The 17,633-nt window shown below is 41.4% G+C and overlaps 2 protein-coding genes across 3 annotated transcripts in view; both read right to left on the bottom strand.

Moving 5' to 3' along the window:
- The window catches only part of LOC125893369 (threonine--tRNA ligase 1, cytoplasmic-like), a 42,592-nt gene extending 39,448 nt beyond the window's left edge, over positions 1-3,144 (bottom strand). For both annotated transcript variants that reach the window (XM_049583985.1, XM_049583986.1), the window contains exon 1: positions 2,892-3,144. In XM_049583985.1, the coding sequence (XP_049439942.1) occupies positions 2,892-3,087 (196 nt within the window). In that variant the 5' untranslated portion in view covers positions 3,088-3,144. The remainder of the gene's footprint in view (positions 1-2,891) is intronic.
- A 104-nt stretch (positions 3,145-3,248) lies between these two features.
- Positions 3,249-15,297, bottom strand: prpf3 (PRP3 pre-mRNA processing factor 3 homolog (yeast)). Its single transcript, XM_049584347.1, has 17 exons — positions 15,141-15,297; positions 14,578-14,731; positions 13,139-13,269; positions 11,844-12,011; positions 11,657-11,743; positions 11,255-11,517; positions 11,012-11,130; positions 9,531-9,718; positions 9,231-9,397; positions 9,004-9,086; positions 7,381-7,524; positions 7,195-7,294; positions 6,960-7,073; positions 6,727-6,845; positions 4,384-4,461; positions 4,238-4,293; positions 3,249-4,152 (listed from the first exon to the last, which is right to left on the bottom strand). The coding sequence occupies exons 2-17, from the start codon at positions 14,720-14,722 to the stop codon at positions 4,003-4,005; spliced, it is 2,112 nt and encodes a 703-aa protein (XP_049440304.1). The 5' UTR covers positions 14,723-14,731; positions 15,141-15,297; the 3' UTR covers positions 3,249-4,002.
- Between the last annotated feature and the right edge of the window lie 2,336 nt (positions 15,298-17,633).

Genomic DNA, 17,633 nt, shown 5'->3' with positions numbered 1-17,633 from the left:
TTCATGACACCGTCAGTGAGCCCGAGCCTTAACAGTGAACAAAAACTTATTCTCCACAGAATAGAAAAATAACAAGCAGTCAACCCAAAGACAACAGTTTTCACCTTTTGATTTGTCTCCAGTTTCTCAAAAGCTTAAATGATAAATTATGCTTCCACCGAGCAGTCGCGACATCCATCATATCTCCTCCCTGCATTCACCAACATCGACAGCCAAAGCACAAAATATGTGAGGTACTCTACTATCTCCTTCTCCTGCCCACACTCAGCTGACAAGCTGATAAAATCTGTAAATCTACTGAATCGTTCATCACTCCCAGGTTTGAAAAATCGACATTGTCATCTTAAAAACAGAATAACTCCTATACAAAAATGGTGCTTCCAAATGGTGTTAAATAGAGACCATGCACATGTCGGACAGCTAAACACATACTGTAGTTGCAAGTTAAATGATGATATCATCATTCAGACTAGCAAGTGACATCAGAAATATTATCAAGAAGACAGATTCTTAGAGTGGATGGAGATCAGCGCAGCAGACAAAATAGCCTCTGATTTCATAAAACAAGTGAAGACATATCCAATAAACTGATGATTTTGTGGTCTAAAGTAAGAGCAGTATGGTGGCTTTTATCACTGTGCTACCTCAATAGGCCCCATACTTGTACATCTGTATGAATGAAGTTAGATGCTGCACAGGTGTTATGTAGATTGCAGAAAGTAATTTTGGGATTACATCTAATCCCAAATTGGCTCTCTTATCACCACTGCGGTACTTCAAATGCTGCATGCAGGACTTACAAAGCCTCACAATACGGAGCTACAAGGAGGAAATGTGTTGGCACTGTTGTAAGATGGTGCCAGGGGGCTGTGTTGAATTATCTATAAACATTTCAGTAGGGCTGCAACTAACAATTATTTTCATTGTCAACTAATCTGTCGATTATTTCTTCGATTCGTCGACGAAGCATTTTATCGAAAAATGTGTTAAAATGTTGAAAAATGTCGGTCTATCTCTCCCAAACCCCAAAATTATGTCATGTAATGTCTTGTTTCGTACTCACGCCAGAGGGTTTTAGTTCACCGTCATGAGAGAGTGTGTAAAGCTGCCAATATTTGAAAGTAAGAAGCTGCAACAAGAATATTTTGGGGTACTTTCATGGTACTTCTCTAAGAAAAATGACTCAAACCAATTAGTCGACTACTGAAATTAGAGTTGTATCGATAATGCCTCCGATACTGCCTAAAATGCGGTATCGGGTATCAGCGAGTACAGCCTATGACCAATCCGATACCACGTAATGTCTCACGTCATTATACATACGCACGCTACAGGCAAACAAAATGGATACAGAGCAGAGTTTAAAAAGCATTCAACTATAGCCTTTAAAATGTCTTTTTTACCAAATTGTGTGGCTGCACTATAACCTGTGTCTTGATCCGTGTCAACACTGGATAATAATAATCGAAAAAAAAGTTTTATGGCATTCATTTTACTATTATGTATTCATTTCTTAATATTTTACATAGAGTTTTAGGAGTTGAGACATACAACAATTCCTATCCCATCCATTTTTATTTTACACGCTGGTATCGGATCGGTACTCCGTATCAGCAGATAGCTAAGGTTCAGGGATCGGAATCGGTATCTGGAAGGAAAAAGTGGTATCAGTACATCTCTAACTGAAACAATCACCAATTATTTTAACAGTTGATTAGTCATAGATTAGTCGACTAATCGCTGCAGCTCTACATTTCAGTAGTTATGATGCAGGACTGCTACAGTGATGTTGCCTGTCAATACTATGCAGACAGACTGTGATTAAAAGCATGAAGCAAAAATAATGTAGATGCAGATAAATGCAGATTAATGAGGAATGAACAACTACTCTGAACTAAAAAAAAAGAGGCCAAACGTGTCAGACTCCAGTAATAGCAAAAGGTTGTACGGACCACCATCTGTTGACAGTCTACTTCACTGACAAGGGACATTTATCAGAAACTTTGAAGTTTGACACAACCACACAGCAACACCAACTTTGCTTGAATGTGCAGACCTGCTTAATCAACTTAAGCTTTAACAACTATAATAATTATATTCACTTAAGAAGTTTACCTGCAATCAGTGTGGTATTTCAGGAGTATGCAGCAGATTGGTAAGAAAGCAACATGGAGCAATTGCATATTAGTTGGCAGTGTTGATGGAGCTTCTGTAAAGTGCATCAATACTTCACAATGACTGTGGAGCTTTAACTCTGCGTGTTACTCCTCTATAGAAAACTGGCAATATAATTCAGTTAGAGGTGGCCCTCTATTTGTCTTGATCAAATATGCACCCTACAAAAAACACTAGCCACTGCACCACATCAACAATCATGCATGTTAGACGAAGCACTCCCCGTCAGCCACAACTGAACTTGCACACACATCAAACTACAAAACACCGACTAAAGCTGACATGTAACTAAAGCTAACTAAACACACTATAGCCACCTTTATCTCGAGTGTCTATTCTTTAAGATAAGCAGTGTAGTGCATGGCAATTCTTCGTCAAAATACAGTTGGTCTAATCCAGATCATGAACCCCTGGAGGCCCAACTGTAAACACTGCTAGGTTGGAGCTAGTAGCGAAATGCTAGCGTTAGCTTAGCTGCTATTAGCGGCTAATTTTAAGAGGCGATTACAACGCCAGCTTTTCAAAAGTACAATCAATTACACATTTATGATTTACTTTATTAATAATTGTTACATGATGCATTGAACTGCCTTGTTCTCCACGCAAAACTAGCTTAATCTGGTAAGCTAATCGCGGTGAACGCAGAATATGCATTTGAATTAGCTTAAGTGAGCTAGCTAGCGGGTTAGCCTCACAGCGGCGAGCTAACTACTCACATTTCTTGAGCCACTTCATCCAGTGGCGCACGATAAGGCCGTGGTGCTTTTTGTTTTCAATGCACCAGGTTGAAAGTCCCTGTATTGACTCCATTGTGTTGGATACTCCTTGAAACCGTCGGTCCAAAGACGCTTCCAGACCAGCGTTGGAGCTGCGGGCTCCGTGCCCGCTTGCAGCCCCTGAACCGGCCGCCATCTTTCCAGCTATGTCTGCTGATCGCTCGCTGCTGGTGCGGATGAAGGAGCTAACATAATGAGGACGACTGGAAACACGCCCCCAAGTTATACTGTATTATAGAGACATAACTATATAAATAAATGCAAGTAAGTACAATAAAACACTGAATAAACCGAATAAAAACAGTAATAGTTGATGTTTATTGTTAAAGCAAGTTGAGTATCAACGGAGTGGAGTACAACGTACATAAAGTTGGCTTCATTTTGTCAATTTAAGTTACTGTAATGTTATAGAGTAATAAAGCTACAGGTCAGTCAAAGATTTGCTTGTTTCTCTAACAGAAAAAATGCATTTGGGAACTTTAACTTCTGTGAAATGTACCTTTAATGACTACAATAACTCTTATAACAGTATTGTAACATCACCCAGGAGTCCTCACATGTTTGCTTTGAATGTGTTAGCACAGTAGCAGTGCAGTCATTTATCACTGGGGTGGCTCTTATCAACTGCTTTGATCCAAACAGGGACTGTTGTCGGCATACATGGGGATTTCATCACAAATGTTGAGTCATAACAGAATCTGACATTTCTCGTCATCACAAAAAGCCTTGGGTAAGTCATGTACATCACAGTGCAATCTGTCAGAGTGTATTCAACAGTAGACAACACAATATCTGACAGAGTAGCCTACCAACAAAAGATGAACACTGATGCAGGCATACACACACATACCATCCTACACACGCAATCGTCTGTCACACATTCTTGCAAAAACATCCACACAAGTTTATTGTTCCTCCTTTTCTATGTTCAAGTCTTTTGATTTAAATTTGTCTGTCCTCAGTTGAAGGCAGCCGGTCGGCAGTGAGGGCCAACTGGCTGTGAGGGCTGTGGGTCTGGTGGGCTTGGAGAGGGGGCGCGTCGAGTGAGGTTTCAGTCATCTGTGCTGTCCAACACACTCTGGCTGAGCGCTAGATCCCAGTAGTGTTCTGTGCCGTGTTTCTTAAAGTGTTCTCTGGCCATGTTCTCTGTCGGGCACTGCTTGAACTTCATCTCCCCAAAACTGCGCTCTTTGGCTGTGCCCTGGGGAACCAAGAGGAATCATTAGACTTGATTGAGATCACACAAAGAGAAATTTAAGAAACCCAGTGTGTGTGTGAATACTCACGTTCCAAATCAACCAGCACTTGTTGTTCCTCTTTGTGTCGTCATCACCATCTGGATCTAATTGAGAATCAAAGGTGATGAGAGTTTAGTATCCCAAAAATGAGCAAACAGGCATGACAAAAGACACAAGAGTCAAGCCACTCTTACCATCTCTTTTACTGTTGTGCTCCTCCCATTTGATTCTGTGTAACATCAGCCTCTTGAACTTTTTCTGGGATTTAGGGCCTAAAAAAAGAGGGGGAATTTTAGATTTTAGGTATGACTTTGAGTATCCCACTTCTTTAATATCTTAAGGGGTAGCAGAGAAAATAAAAGCCTTTCAAGCCTAATTTAAGTACAGCTATAAATTCTTTTTTTAACATGTCCAAGCATCATGTAGCCATTCATGATGTTGTCAGTAGTTTACAATGAAATGCAACATCTCCATGAATTAAACGAGTATATATTTACAGACAGGGCTAGCCTTAATGTAATCAATCAATCAATTTTATTTATAAAGCCCAATATCACAAATCACAATTTGCCTCACAGGGCTTTACAGCATACGACATCCCTCTGTCCTTTGGACCCTCACAGCGGAGAAGGAAAAACTCCCCCAAAAAAACCCTTTAACGATTTATGCTGACTTAAAGGGACAGTAACCCCAAAATCAAAAATAGGGATGCACGATATTGGATTTTTTGCCCATATCTGATAGACCGATAAGCTATACCAATAATATATCCATTTTTATTCCTACATAATGTTAGTGACCATCACGTCTCTTCTGTAGTGGAATTAACATCGTATATACATGCATACTCTTATTGTGATGGCCAACCAACAGATGGAGACATGAAATACACTACATACAATGTATGTAAAGCCCCGTTTCCACTGCGCAGTACGGTACAGTTCAGTATGCTTTTTTTCTTTTTCCACTGTGAAAAGTTGTGGATGGTACCAATGGAACCGTTCTGTACTGTCCCCATTTTTGGTCCCCCCTCTGTTGGGGTACCTAGCACACAGATCCGGTACTAAAAGGTGGAGCTGTGAACACTGCAGTCTGTTGACTGGTCAGTAGAGGACGGTCACTCTGCTCAGGGCTGAGTTGTAGCTGGTTCTGAGGCTCATGTAACCACTGTTCATACCGTGGAGAGTTCTATTACTGTGACTATCAGATGAAAGGATGTTTTGTTGCCTCTTGCAGCAGCTGTAGTCGGAGAAAAAATAACTTGATTCACTGGGCCGACTGCCGGCAACTTTTAAGGTGGAATGTTTACTTGTGATGTTACTTTAATGCATGAGTTGACAACATGAGACCATCAGCTGAAACTTAACTGTGACAACTTTGACCATTACTTTAGTTTTTATATGACATACACTTTTAGTAATGAGTGGATCTTTAAGCCTTTAAATTTATTAATTTCAACTGGGTCATGTGAACTGCATATAATCTAATCCTCACTTGGAGGAAAAAAAAAGTATCATTGAGCACTGTTCCTGTGGGCTCTGGCAACACTAAACCCCTGATCTTGCCTGAGAAGGACTAAATGCACAAAACCGCTACTTTTAATCCCATGGAGAGAGACTCTCACTGCAGCCTGTTTTATTTTGCTCTGAAAATGTCAGCGTGCAGACTCGTTCTGTGGACGATAAACAAGGTGCAGACTTCCCTCTGTTTCACCAGAGATAAGGAAATACAGTGAGTGCTGGATGGAGTAGTGAGTGACAATAACTCCCCCCACATTTAAGGGTACTGTTTGCGGTGGAAACGCTAAACGGACCTAGGGTCTAGGTACCATATCTGAAGGGTTATTTTCTGCTTCTAAAGGTACCATACTGAAAGTGTTTGATGGAAACGTGGGAAAATTATTCATTCATTGAGCAAATTAAGAAAAAGCATGTTGGCTGATTCCAATATTTCATTTTAAAGCCAAGAATGGTCGATACCGATGACGTGCTGGTGATGCTCGTGATGGTGCATCTCTAATCAAATAATTAATTTTTTTTTTTCCCCTCTTACTTGTAGTGCTATTTAACAATCTAGATTGTTTTGGTGTGAGTTGCTGCGTGTTGCAGATATTAGTCATAGAGATGTCTGCCTTCTCTCCACCATAATAGGACTAGAGGACACTTTGCTTGTGCCAAAAAAATACAAAAACTTGAAAGCAATGTCTCGTTCCAGAAGTCACGACCAAGTTACTCAAGATAACCCACAGACCTATAATGTCTCCTGAAATCCACTCACTAACCTTATCACAAGCAGGAGGAAACTATTATTAAGTTATTAATGTTGATATTCAAAATGCGCTCCATACATGTCCAACGAATGCCACTAAAACCCAAATACCACCACATATCTTTATCGGAAAAAGATACATTCAAAATGAGGCCTAATTATAAACATTCACATGAAATATGTGGTTATGAAATACATAACCCACATCATATTCAGAATAATAGTGAAATGTTAGTGTGCATGTTAACGTTGTCAGTATCACCCCTTACCTCCCTCCACCACAACAAGGTTGACGTCTTTGTGCAAAACTACTGTGCCTGTCAGGTACAGCTGGTTGGCATTGGCTTCCACTTTAAACTTCTTAGCAGGATTTTGCAGGTTACGGATCCTGTACAGGGAAGGTAAGGTGCTTAAATTAGACACACTTCTACACTGCAACACACACACATGCTGCACTGTATATCTGAACTACAGTAGGTGCTCTTTTACTACAAATGCACACCTGTATACTGCGATATGAACGCCATCAGTGAGGTCTTCTTTTAACTTCTTGACCTTCTTCTCTTTCCTCTGCTCTGCTGTGAGCTTGCGGGCTGCGTTGGCCTCCTCGTGAGCTCTGCACAGACGGGGACACGATCAGAAAAACCTCATAGAAAGTATTTGTTCTTCACTGATTATCAAACAATGTTAAATGTAAATTTCATCACAGTGCAAGAAATGAGTAAAGTGTTACTAACTTCTGTCTCTTGGCCATCTGTGCTCTAACATGAGCCTCCACCTTTGTCGGGTCCTGAACCGCCTCCGTCCCCAGCACTCTCATCAAGTTGGAGATGCGTACTGAGACAATGAAAACAAACATCGGTTACCTTTTGTTCAATCTTAAATGTAGTAATTTGTGATAACAGTATCTGGTGTGTGGGTACCTTTGGGTTCTGGTGGGGGCATCAATCCCAAACGAACCTTCTCCTGAAGTTCTTTTTGTCCCTCTCTTCGTGTCTGTCTCCTCAGTTTCTTCTGTTCTTTCTTTGTCAGGTATACACCCAGCGTCACCGGCTTATCTGTGTCAACTGAGAATCAATTTTTTTTTGTTAAGCCCAGTTCAGAACAAAGATTCACGACAAGACAAACCATTTTCGAACATTGCATAGAAAAGCTGCGGCATTGTGAACTGGCCGTCTGAGCTCAACTCAAGCTGGCTGATGATGTCACCTGCAACTCAGCTGGTCAAATCATCGGCAACTGGTTTTACACCGTAAAGCTTGTCACCTGTTTGGTCAAGTCAAAATGACAGCACACGGCTTGTTTGCTTGCTGCGGCAGGTGCTCTGTCCCTGCCAAGCCCTCTGTTTCCGTTCCCACGGTGTGCCAGTGTTGGACGGTGGGTCGCTGCTGCTGCTATTATTGTAGTGTATTTATTATGAACACAGTCCATCTGATGCTCGTTTTGTTCTTCACTGTTTCATCACTACTACAAATGCAGCTGTAGCTAGTATCTCACTATCACTATCCTCATTCATATTTTAAGAAGCTACAAATTATATTCAGGCATAAAATCAGCCTGAGAAGCTGGAAGTTAGAACAGAGGTACAGAGAGTTGTTGCATAGAGATGATGCACCGTCTCATCTAGTTGCATTGGTGTGAACTGGCAGGTTTTTAGAACGCTGCAGGACGGCACATTGCGAGTAGTTGCCTTTTCCAACTCATCTTGTCTCATCATGAATCTTTGGTCTGGACTGGGCTTTGGAACAGACTAAGCTGTTCACTACAAAGATCCTTCTATTAGTTTGTTTTGAGGGGGGGTTTGCGTGCATAACGGTGTTTCTTTTCGCAACAGTATACCCTAGCTCAAGAGTTTGGATCAGCTTCTTAAATCCTGCACCCTCAATATTAGCCTGTCAAAATTAATTGACAGGCGTGCAACCGTCAATCAGACAAGGCAAACGCCCACAATCCACTGGAACAAATAAGACAGTCTCGCTTTGTTTGTGTGTGGGTGTACGTGTGTCTTTTGTGGCAGTAAATTTACTTAAGTAATGATAATCAGTTCCAATGCTCAGTATCTTTTAAGCCCACAAACCTACTGAGGACAAATACTCCTTTTTCTCCATCTTCAATCCTACGGCAAATCGCTTCATTGCCTGATTTGGTGTGAATACAGCCTTAGACTTCTGCCATGTTTAAAGATAGCCTAGCTCACCAACCTATTGCTAACTACAGTGGTCGATGCAAATGGCCCTGTCTCGAGCCAGTGTTTGGTGGTCCGATCTGGGCTACTGTAGAAACATGGTGGTGCAACACGGCTATCTCCATGGACGAGGACCTGCTCTGTGTTTAAATATAAACGGCTCACACAGCAATTTAACTATAATACTTATTAACTCACCAGGTTTATGTTAATTTCAACGCCAAAAGGTAACTCTCTCTGAGTGTATTTCCACCTCATGATGAAGATCTTTACGGGACTGAAAAGTTCATCTTTTTTTAAACACGCATACTTTGGGAGCACCTTTAACAGTTGGCAGACTTCTTATCTTCCATACACTTACCTGGAGGGCTCATTTGGGCAGGATGTTCAACCAGGTTGGTCACACCAAACAACTCCACATCGTCAAAGTCTGTTTCAGATGATCTTCATAAAATAAGAGAAAAAAAAAAACTTGATAGTTAACTACAGAGAGTCGATCATTCAGACTGCATTATTCTACAGCTTCATTGTGGCAGTGAAAATGAGATGCTAAGTGTTTGAGTTCCTGGCTTATTTGTAGTTTCTTACATGTCCATGTTGTTGGCCAGGATGTAGGAGTCCCACCACTCCATGTGGGGAACCTCTCCTTCTCCCAGCTCTTTCTTAGGGGCAATCAGTGCCAGCTTGGTGGATGCTTGGATTCCTGTCTTCTTTGCTGCCTGGGCGATCTCATTCTGCAATCTCTCCAGCTGGGCCTGATTATGGTGAAGAACAACGCAGGAGGGGACCAAAGACAAGTTGTTTTGAACCATTGTGTAATTTTACATCTATGTCAAAAAACATCTGAGACAACTGCTGACACGTGACAGTTTAGGAGTGAAATCCAACCTTGGTTCTGATTCTCTGAGCAATCTTCTCGAACCGCCCCTGGTCGTGGAATTTGAAGGCCCGGCGAGGGCGCTGAGCCGGTGTAATAAACACCCGCTGGTCGAAGTAAGACGTGGACTCCAAGTCCTCCCCAGGCTTCTCCTTCAGCTGCTGACGGAACTGCTCCCTCTTTACCGCTCGAATGTTTGCTACAAAGACAGAAGAAAATGAACTGAGAGGAGCAAAAACAAGTAATTAAGATTGTGTCTGTACCATTCGACCACTAATTTGCGAACCTGGAGGGAATTCTCATGGCAAGAGTCTTTTGATGCAGACCATGCTCATGTTTTTTGGAAATGTCAGAAAATAACTGTATTTTGGGAAATGGTATGTAAAGAGCTTAAGTACATACTAGGAGTGATAGTTATTTGATTGAAATATTGCTAGTAGGAAGCAAGACAGTTATCATTAAGAACTGGGGTAAAGAAACACCACTGATGAAGGACCTATGGCTAACAATTGAAGAAGAAACTGACACACATACTGAGATTACAAGAAGCACAACTGGAAATAAAATGAGAAAAATGGACTCTATACAAGACTCAAAAAGACGACACTGTACTGGAATAATAATCAATAGAAACACTAATCCTTAAGGGTGTAAAAATGTATATTTGATTCATTATCATCATCAACTATATCCAGTTGGTTGTTATAGTGTAACATTTGGCTACTTAAAAATCTGTTGTAATGGTTAAAGCTAGGGTAGGCAGTTGAATTTTGGCGTCACTGGGCAAAAATCCCATAATAACCTTTGAGTATATTGTAATTCAAGTGGTCTGAAGGAACACTAGATGTCTGCACCTCCTCTTGGCTCTGCTTTCAGGCTTAAGAAAATCGAGCAAGTGACCAGAGCCTATTGGCTGATATACATATACAGGAGCCTAAAAAAAAAGCCTGATTCAATGGCAGAGAATCCTGCAGAGAAAGTTGCCATCAGAGAATTGGCAATGACGACGAATAAAACATGTGTCAATATCGGTGAAGGCTTTCAGAGACGGAGAGAAAATGTTGCTAATAGTCTTCTACTAACCGGAGCCAAAAACTCACAGCTGCAGCTTCAAGTTCACGTCTATGTAGCTATCAGTAGCTATAGCTTTGAATTACTGTGTGTCCTCTGCCTTACTCCCCGCAGCTACAGAATACATCGTTGTGACGAGAGAGGGCAGCAGCTCTGATGACAAACCACAGTCAGCAGTTGCAGCAACCCATATTCAGCCAGCGCAAAACTCAACTCTGAGGTACCGGGTTTATTTATTTTTCTGAAAATTTTCCATGCCTGGAAACTGCTGATTTCAACTTCCATGACTTTTCCAGGTTTTCAAGACCGTATGAACCCTGTATGAAACAATTACGTTATGTAACTGTGGCTGTAGGAAAACCGATTCATCCCAACATCCTCAGTGTGTGAGTGTGCAGGTAGTAAACCACAGTACACGTACCTTTGAGTGTGGGCATGCGGTGTGTGAGTTCAACCTCTTTGCCACTAGCGTCCACAGTTCTTCCCTTGTCATCCAGAATGAGAGGTGTTGGCTTGTTCACCTCTTTGACTTCTACTTTTCTATAAAAGGGAAACACAGAGAAAGAAGTCTAATTTCAAACTGTCACATCAAAGAATAGTCACTGCCCCCTTCAGTTTTCTCCTCTTTAGATTTTTAAATCCGTAATACTGTGACATTACTCACGGTGGGGCAATTCCCATAGCATGTAGATTAGCTAGTGCCACTATGTTGTGAGGCCCGGTGTTTCCCAGGGCTCCGAGGATGCCAGGCTTCATGGCTAACTGGGACTGGATGCGGGCCTGGAGCTCGGCAGCCTTGCGGGCCTTCTCGATAGCATCGTTCATGAAGCTGGCAGCCTGGGAGGGGGCGATAGATGAGGCACCACCCGCAGCTGCAGCAGCGGATGTGCCAAGAAGCCGTGAAACTGGAGGGGATTCCAGCTGTGACTGTGGTGGAAGAAGCAACGGCTAAAGTTAGTGAGGAGTAAAAATGCTGTCATACTGAGTGCATCACCTTGAAATTACTGTAACTTGTTTTTCAGTGTGTTATGTCTTAAAGTAAAAAAGGAGGAGGTTGTTTCTTTACCTGTGAAGCAGGGACTGAAGAGGCAAAGCTCAGCTGCTTTTTCCTCTCTTCTATCTGTTTGGTGGCTGCTTCCATCATCTGTTTTATCTGATAATAAAAAGAAGAGGTTAGTAGATGCAGAAAGTTTATCATGGAAAAAACTCAGAACAGTTTATTGAAGTATAATCTTAACCGTCACTAAGATTACCTGCATTTTGGTGAGCATGCCAGGGCTCTCAGATGGAGGTCCAGGTATGACCTCAGGCTCCTCCACCTCCTCGAAGCGAGGCACCCTTTTCCTCTTTGCAACTGTCCCATCTCCTGTCTCTGGAGCTTCTCGCATCGCACCCGTTTCAGCCTCATCACCAAACACATCCTGAGACCAACCAGCCAAAACAGAAACATCAAATTCACATCGCCAGGCATTAGGCCAAACATGAGTGTGTTTACACTTCGCACAGTATGATTAAATAATTGTCAATCTTCACACAATGAGTAAACTAGATTTTTATTCATATAAATTTGGTCGCTGTTACCTACTGGTCTAATTATTCAGATATGCAATCAAGCTGCACAATATATCGTTTTAGCATCAACACTGCAGTGTGCGCACGTGCAATAGTCACGACATTCAATGTCAAGTAAAGCAAACTGATTTAAACATGTCATGCTACAACTTTCTTTGCTGCTTGATCATGTGTGTACGTGACGTAGTCTGGTGGTGTTTCTTATGAGCGGAGGCACTCTCCTGCATGTGTGTAGAGAAGCAATGTAACTGGACTGGTAAGTGCTGTAGACAGTTTAACTCATGCTTTTCTGAAGCTACAGTCATCAGCAGAAAGTGTCCAGAGAAATTCACATTCCAGTATAATGGCAGTAAAAACGGCTGCGTTTTGTTTTGCTGCACAGAAGAAATAAAGCGTCTGTTTAATGCAACATTATCAAGACGTCTCCTGGCCATTCCTCACCACAGAGTTGTCGGACTGTAAAAGCAAGTTAAAAGCTGTGACATTAATCTACCAGAGAAGTCTGTCTGATAACAGATGATGACAACCAAAGCGAGCCCTGCCAGTAGTCAACCACAACCTGAAAATGAGCAACAAACAGGAGGGGAGCAACATAATGAAGCCCCTAAATTTGCTATAAGTAACATGCATTACTAATGTGACACTTTGGATCATTAACTTTAGCCTGGAGCATGGATTGATGAAAGAGTATCAATCTTCCACCCCCACCCAAAAAAGTCTTCAAAGTAAAAAGCACTTTCAAGCTTTTCCCATACTTCAATTTCTAATAAAGATACACACCCCTACAAAAATCCCTCCAATCATGATAGAAGCTATTAAATTATCTGGTGAAAATTTTTGTATGTTTTCAAATCACAATGTGCATCGCAGAAAAAATATCAGTAATTATGTTTTTTCGCCCCCAATATCATGCAGCCCTAGTATGTAGTGATAATACAGAGGTGGCTGGTACTAGTTTGCGAGGGTGTTTGCTCACCTTGAGTTCTCTCTTGCGGTTCTTTTCTCCTGCTCCTTTGTTGCCACGTGCATTGCGGCTTTCCTCCAAAGCTTCAAAAAGACGCTCCACAAAACCTCCAGCAGAGTCATCGAGGAAGGGACGCAGCTGGTCTGTGGTGGAAATGAGTGTCCAATAATTAGCACAACTCCAGGACTCCTTTGATCACTGTCTCAATTTGTAGAAGGATGTGTAGTACACTACAGCTAGAACATTCTCTGATCAAATAAATATGAATAAATAAGAGAAACAGGGACCTTTGTTGGTGCTTTACATTTTTCACCTGAATCAATGAACAGAGTGTATGCAAGAACTCTTTTGTCCCTCAATTATGTAGCCTATTATATCAGAATGACTTCTAAGTAACCTCAGTCAACACTGAATGATTCATTTGTTACACTGCATCCACTTTTCATAATGTCTGATGTGATGTGTAGTTTTTGTAGTATTATGGATTTTTATTTTTGTATTTATGTAAAACAGCTGACCTCCTGAGGTGCAGGACAAATTTCAGATTTTTTTCCTGATAATAAAGCGAAAGCAAATCAAAATTAAATCAGATTTAAAAAATGACTTATGATTATGGCCAGGTACTGAAATAACCCAGAACCAAGCAATATCAAAAGTCAAATTACACCAGCCATTTGATCCATTTTGTAACCAGACCTGGATCAAAATTATAATTCATATGTTTTGCTCGCAGCCAATCACTGCAGGCATTCCTCAATTCAACCCACTGCAGCAGCAGCTACAAACCATACAGTCTGTGGTGTGGTGAAGTCAAACACTGTGTATTTGACAGAGTTGGCAGTTCAGCATGACAAGAGATGCCACCAAGAATTTGAAAGTATGGCTATACTATATGCCTGTGGCGCCTGGTGAAGTTTTACGCAACCGAATCTTTCCATTTACATGATGAACACTGAGTAATGCAGAAAAAAGTATTAAAAGAAGCACATTATTAATATCAGTATTACTTGAAGGGTAACAGTACTGGTACTGGTATCTTAATTTTTCAGATGATACCTAGCCATAATACTGATGGCCAAAATCAATTTGAAAGGATATGAAAGTTTGAAAGGCACGTCCCACTAGTAGAAGGCCCCGGGGCAGACCCATAACACACTGGAGGGTTTACATATCTCATCTGGCCCTGGAATGCATTGGGGTCCCCCAGGAGGAGCTGGAAAGCGTCGCTGGAGAGAGGGACGTCCAGGGTGCTTTACTTAGCCTGCTGCCCCGGCTACCCGACCCCAGATAAGCGGATGAAAATGGATGGATGGATGGTTGTGACGTTCACTGATCACAAGTGGTTGCTTGAGAGCTTGATAGCTGGTGTTGTGCAAAAGGCATGTAACTAAAGCTTCATTCAAACCTGTATCTAAATAAAGCACAGCAGGTTTCAAATGGTCAGTAGTTACCTATGGTCTTCCTTTTGTCCAATCCCTTTCCAACACAGTGCAAAGCAGCAGTAACCACTGTGGGCTCCGAGAAACCCAGCACCTTCTTCACAGTGCGCTCCACCCATGGCCTCAGCTCCTCCACCTCCCGTTTTGGAAGCGACATCCTCCAACCCTGCGGAAAATCATGACATTTACAACATGTAGCATCATCATTCACATACGCTGATGAACTTATTAACTATATGTCTCCATGAATAATGACGTGACGGTCCCAAACACATGAGCTACATGAGCACAAACCCACTGCTGTCTCACTCACAGCCACTGACAGACACGCACACAGCCGTCATATTATTTACTAATAAAATCCCATTCACACAGTCACTCCGGAACTTAGTATAGTTAGTCATTTCACAGCTGTAATGTTAGACTGGCGGACAAATGTGCTAACCAGAAGCAACACACAAGCTAAAATCAATTACATCCGCCAAAACTCCCTGGCTACCTGCTAGTTACCGTTAGCACACTGCTGTCCGCGAGCTACCAACAAAAGCGAATAACCGCCTAATAAATCTACAAACCTTTAGATTCTGCCTTTATCCTGTATCACACCGCTTAGGTGTTATAAGTCAAACACAAACGACCAAGTTAAAGACTTGTGAAACACTATAAACTGCTAGGTTGTCTGCAAAACTTTCTTGTTTAGTCGCGCCGTTCACACGACGTTTCTGAGGCAAGACCCGGAACCGGAAATGATTGCTATTTCTTCTTCGTGACTTTCAGTGGCAGTATTTCCCTTCTTATGCTCGATGTTGCCACCTGCCTGTACACGGAAGTCAGTGTCCCATTTGTTTAGGTAACTCTTGTTTTTTGAAAACTGTGATTAAAAAGCCAGGTTTTTAGGGAAGTCACATGTCTTTTAATTTTGTATTTGACCAAAAGAACTTTAAAAAGGTATAAAAGAAGAGGTTAAACAGTGGTGTTGTTATGCATCATGGCAGAACTCGCTAAAACGGTTAGTACTTAGGTCTGGGTCTGGTTTATACTGGTCTGGTGTTGGTGAAGCTGGTCCACCAGCATGGTCTTGCAGCCAGTGCTTTAAATACATTGTCTTAGAAGTTGTAACTCCCTTGAATGAATTATTTAAGTATAAGAGAACTGAAATGAAAATTAAGTTAACAACATCTTTGAGTGCAAGAGGATTAAATTCACTTCTTTGAAACACCTGCCTGGAATACAGCACATACTTTACAAACAAAGACTCAATTTCCATACAAATGCACTGACAATAAATACGCTTAAAACTGGGAAAGATTTTTGAACAGTAATATCTAATTAGAATTAGTTTTGAATCAACACTGGGTCAGGATGCATCATATGACCAATTTTTGTATGTCTGACGGTTAGTACTGGGTCTTCTGTTCTTCCTGTAGCCTTGGTATATTTGCTGAGGTGTTGAAATGTTATTAAACCAGCAAAAGTTGATCATGTTAAATGACCAAATTTATGTAAAGAGTCAATGTGGACTAATAACCATTGTTTGCTCTAATTTTTAAGTGCATCAAATTATCATCCATCTGCATAAGCAAACATCAAGTTATTGTTTGGTCTGTACGTTTATGTTTATTGTATTTAGAAAGGGACAGTGCACATTAATTAACATGATCTCTGTGCCAGATTTAGCCATACAGGCTCATGGTAAAGTTGTTTATAAGAAAAAGACATTAAAATAACACGCAAAAGCACAGAAGCACAGATAAAAGCAGATTGATGGCATGTTCACAGAAGGGCACATAAGCACAGATCAGCATATAACCATAGACAAAAGCACATTACAAGGCACATAAACAAAAACAACAGGACATAAGCATTATGAACAAAACAATGACATAACCATATAACCAAAAGTGCAACATAAAACACGACATAGACCAAAGCACACATCCACAAATAAACACAGTGACGCATGAAATGAGCAGAGAATCTGAAGCAAACAGTCCACAGTAATGGTTTGATTACATTTCTGACGTTTGTTGCTCAGGACTCTGTTTGCATGATAAAAATGAAACCAATCCACACTCTGCTTTTATCACTAATCAGTGAGGAGTGACATGTTGCCTCACTGAAAACATTCCCCTGTTGAAAACATGGCATTATCAGGTGATCTCTGTTTCCTTCATCTGTAGCTCCACCCCCTCGTTCCTCTCTATCTTTGCATGATGTGGGTCAATGAGTGCAGTTGTAGTAGTGTGAGCATTAATGCAGTAGGAAGCCTGAGGCTCCACCAGTCTGCCAGCTCCACCCCCCACCCTGCTCATACACACTCTACAACAAGCCACATCCATGCCTTCACTCAGTGACGTGATGTGTAACCATCCAGTGTTCAGTGTAAACTGTATATACACTTTCTGTGGAGTCATAACAGGTCATCAAGGTGTCACCCATTCATTACAGCTTCTCCTGAAGAGCACACTGCCATCATCAATCCTTTCAAATGCTGATTCATCAGCCCTGTTTACATCCATGTTTACATCCACCCTGCAGCTAGAGTTTGAGCTTTGACATGGTTTGCAGTCACACAGTTTGGTATCTGGGAGGATATTTGGTAGTTTAAAGGAAACCTCTCATCAGCACCGCAGAATAGTAGCAGGACATTTGAGATACTTTCATTGTGTACTCTCTTTTTTTCAAAGTCGAAACGTGAGCTTTTTGCACTGCCACAGGCCAACTTAGGATCCATTTCACTCTGTGACCTAAGACATAAGGCTATGGGTGTGCACACCGTTAAAGAAAACAATGCAATGCTATGAAAGGCAACCACACACCACCGTCCAGAAAAATAACTGGCAAATGTCACCACAAATAAACCTACCAAATTACTATCATTATTATTACTGGCAGATCATAGTGAACTGCAGTTATGGTGGTGCTGCTGTACCCCAGCAGAAGCTGTAATTCAACTGCTGTAGGTACAATCAGTGTCCTAGGGCTGCTGTGAAACTGCACCTTCTCAGGGCAACAAAAAGTTTGTCTTGGGTGCATGTGTACAATAGACAAACAAGAAAGGACAGCAG

Source organism: Epinephelus fuscoguttatus, linkage group LG8 (assembly GCF_011397635.1).
Source record: "Epinephelus fuscoguttatus linkage group LG8, E.fuscoguttatus.final_Chr_v1".
NCBI classification, from domain to species: Eukaryota; Metazoa; Chordata; class Actinopteri; order Perciformes; family Serranidae; genus Epinephelus; species Epinephelus fuscoguttatus.
Note: the sequence above shows the minus strand (reverse complement) of the source record. Positions and strands in the feature narration are given on the sequence as shown.

What these genes read in the sequence shown, in the direction of transcription:
- prpf3 (XM_049584347.1), bottom strand. Translation starts at nt 14,722, where the DNA reads ATGTCGCTTCCAAAACGGGAGGTGGAGGAGCTGAGGCCATGGGTGGAG. An exon ending in GCATGCTCACCAAAATGCAG is followed by an intron (nt 11,744 to 11,843) that starts GTAATCTTAGTG and finishes TTTTATTATCAG; the next exon opens with ATAAAACAGATGATGGAAGC. An exon ending in CCTTGTTGTGGTGGAGGGAG is followed by an intron (nt 4,462 to 6,726) that starts GTAAGGGGTGAT and finishes CTCTTTTTTTAG; the next exon opens with GCCCTAAATCCCAGAAAAAG.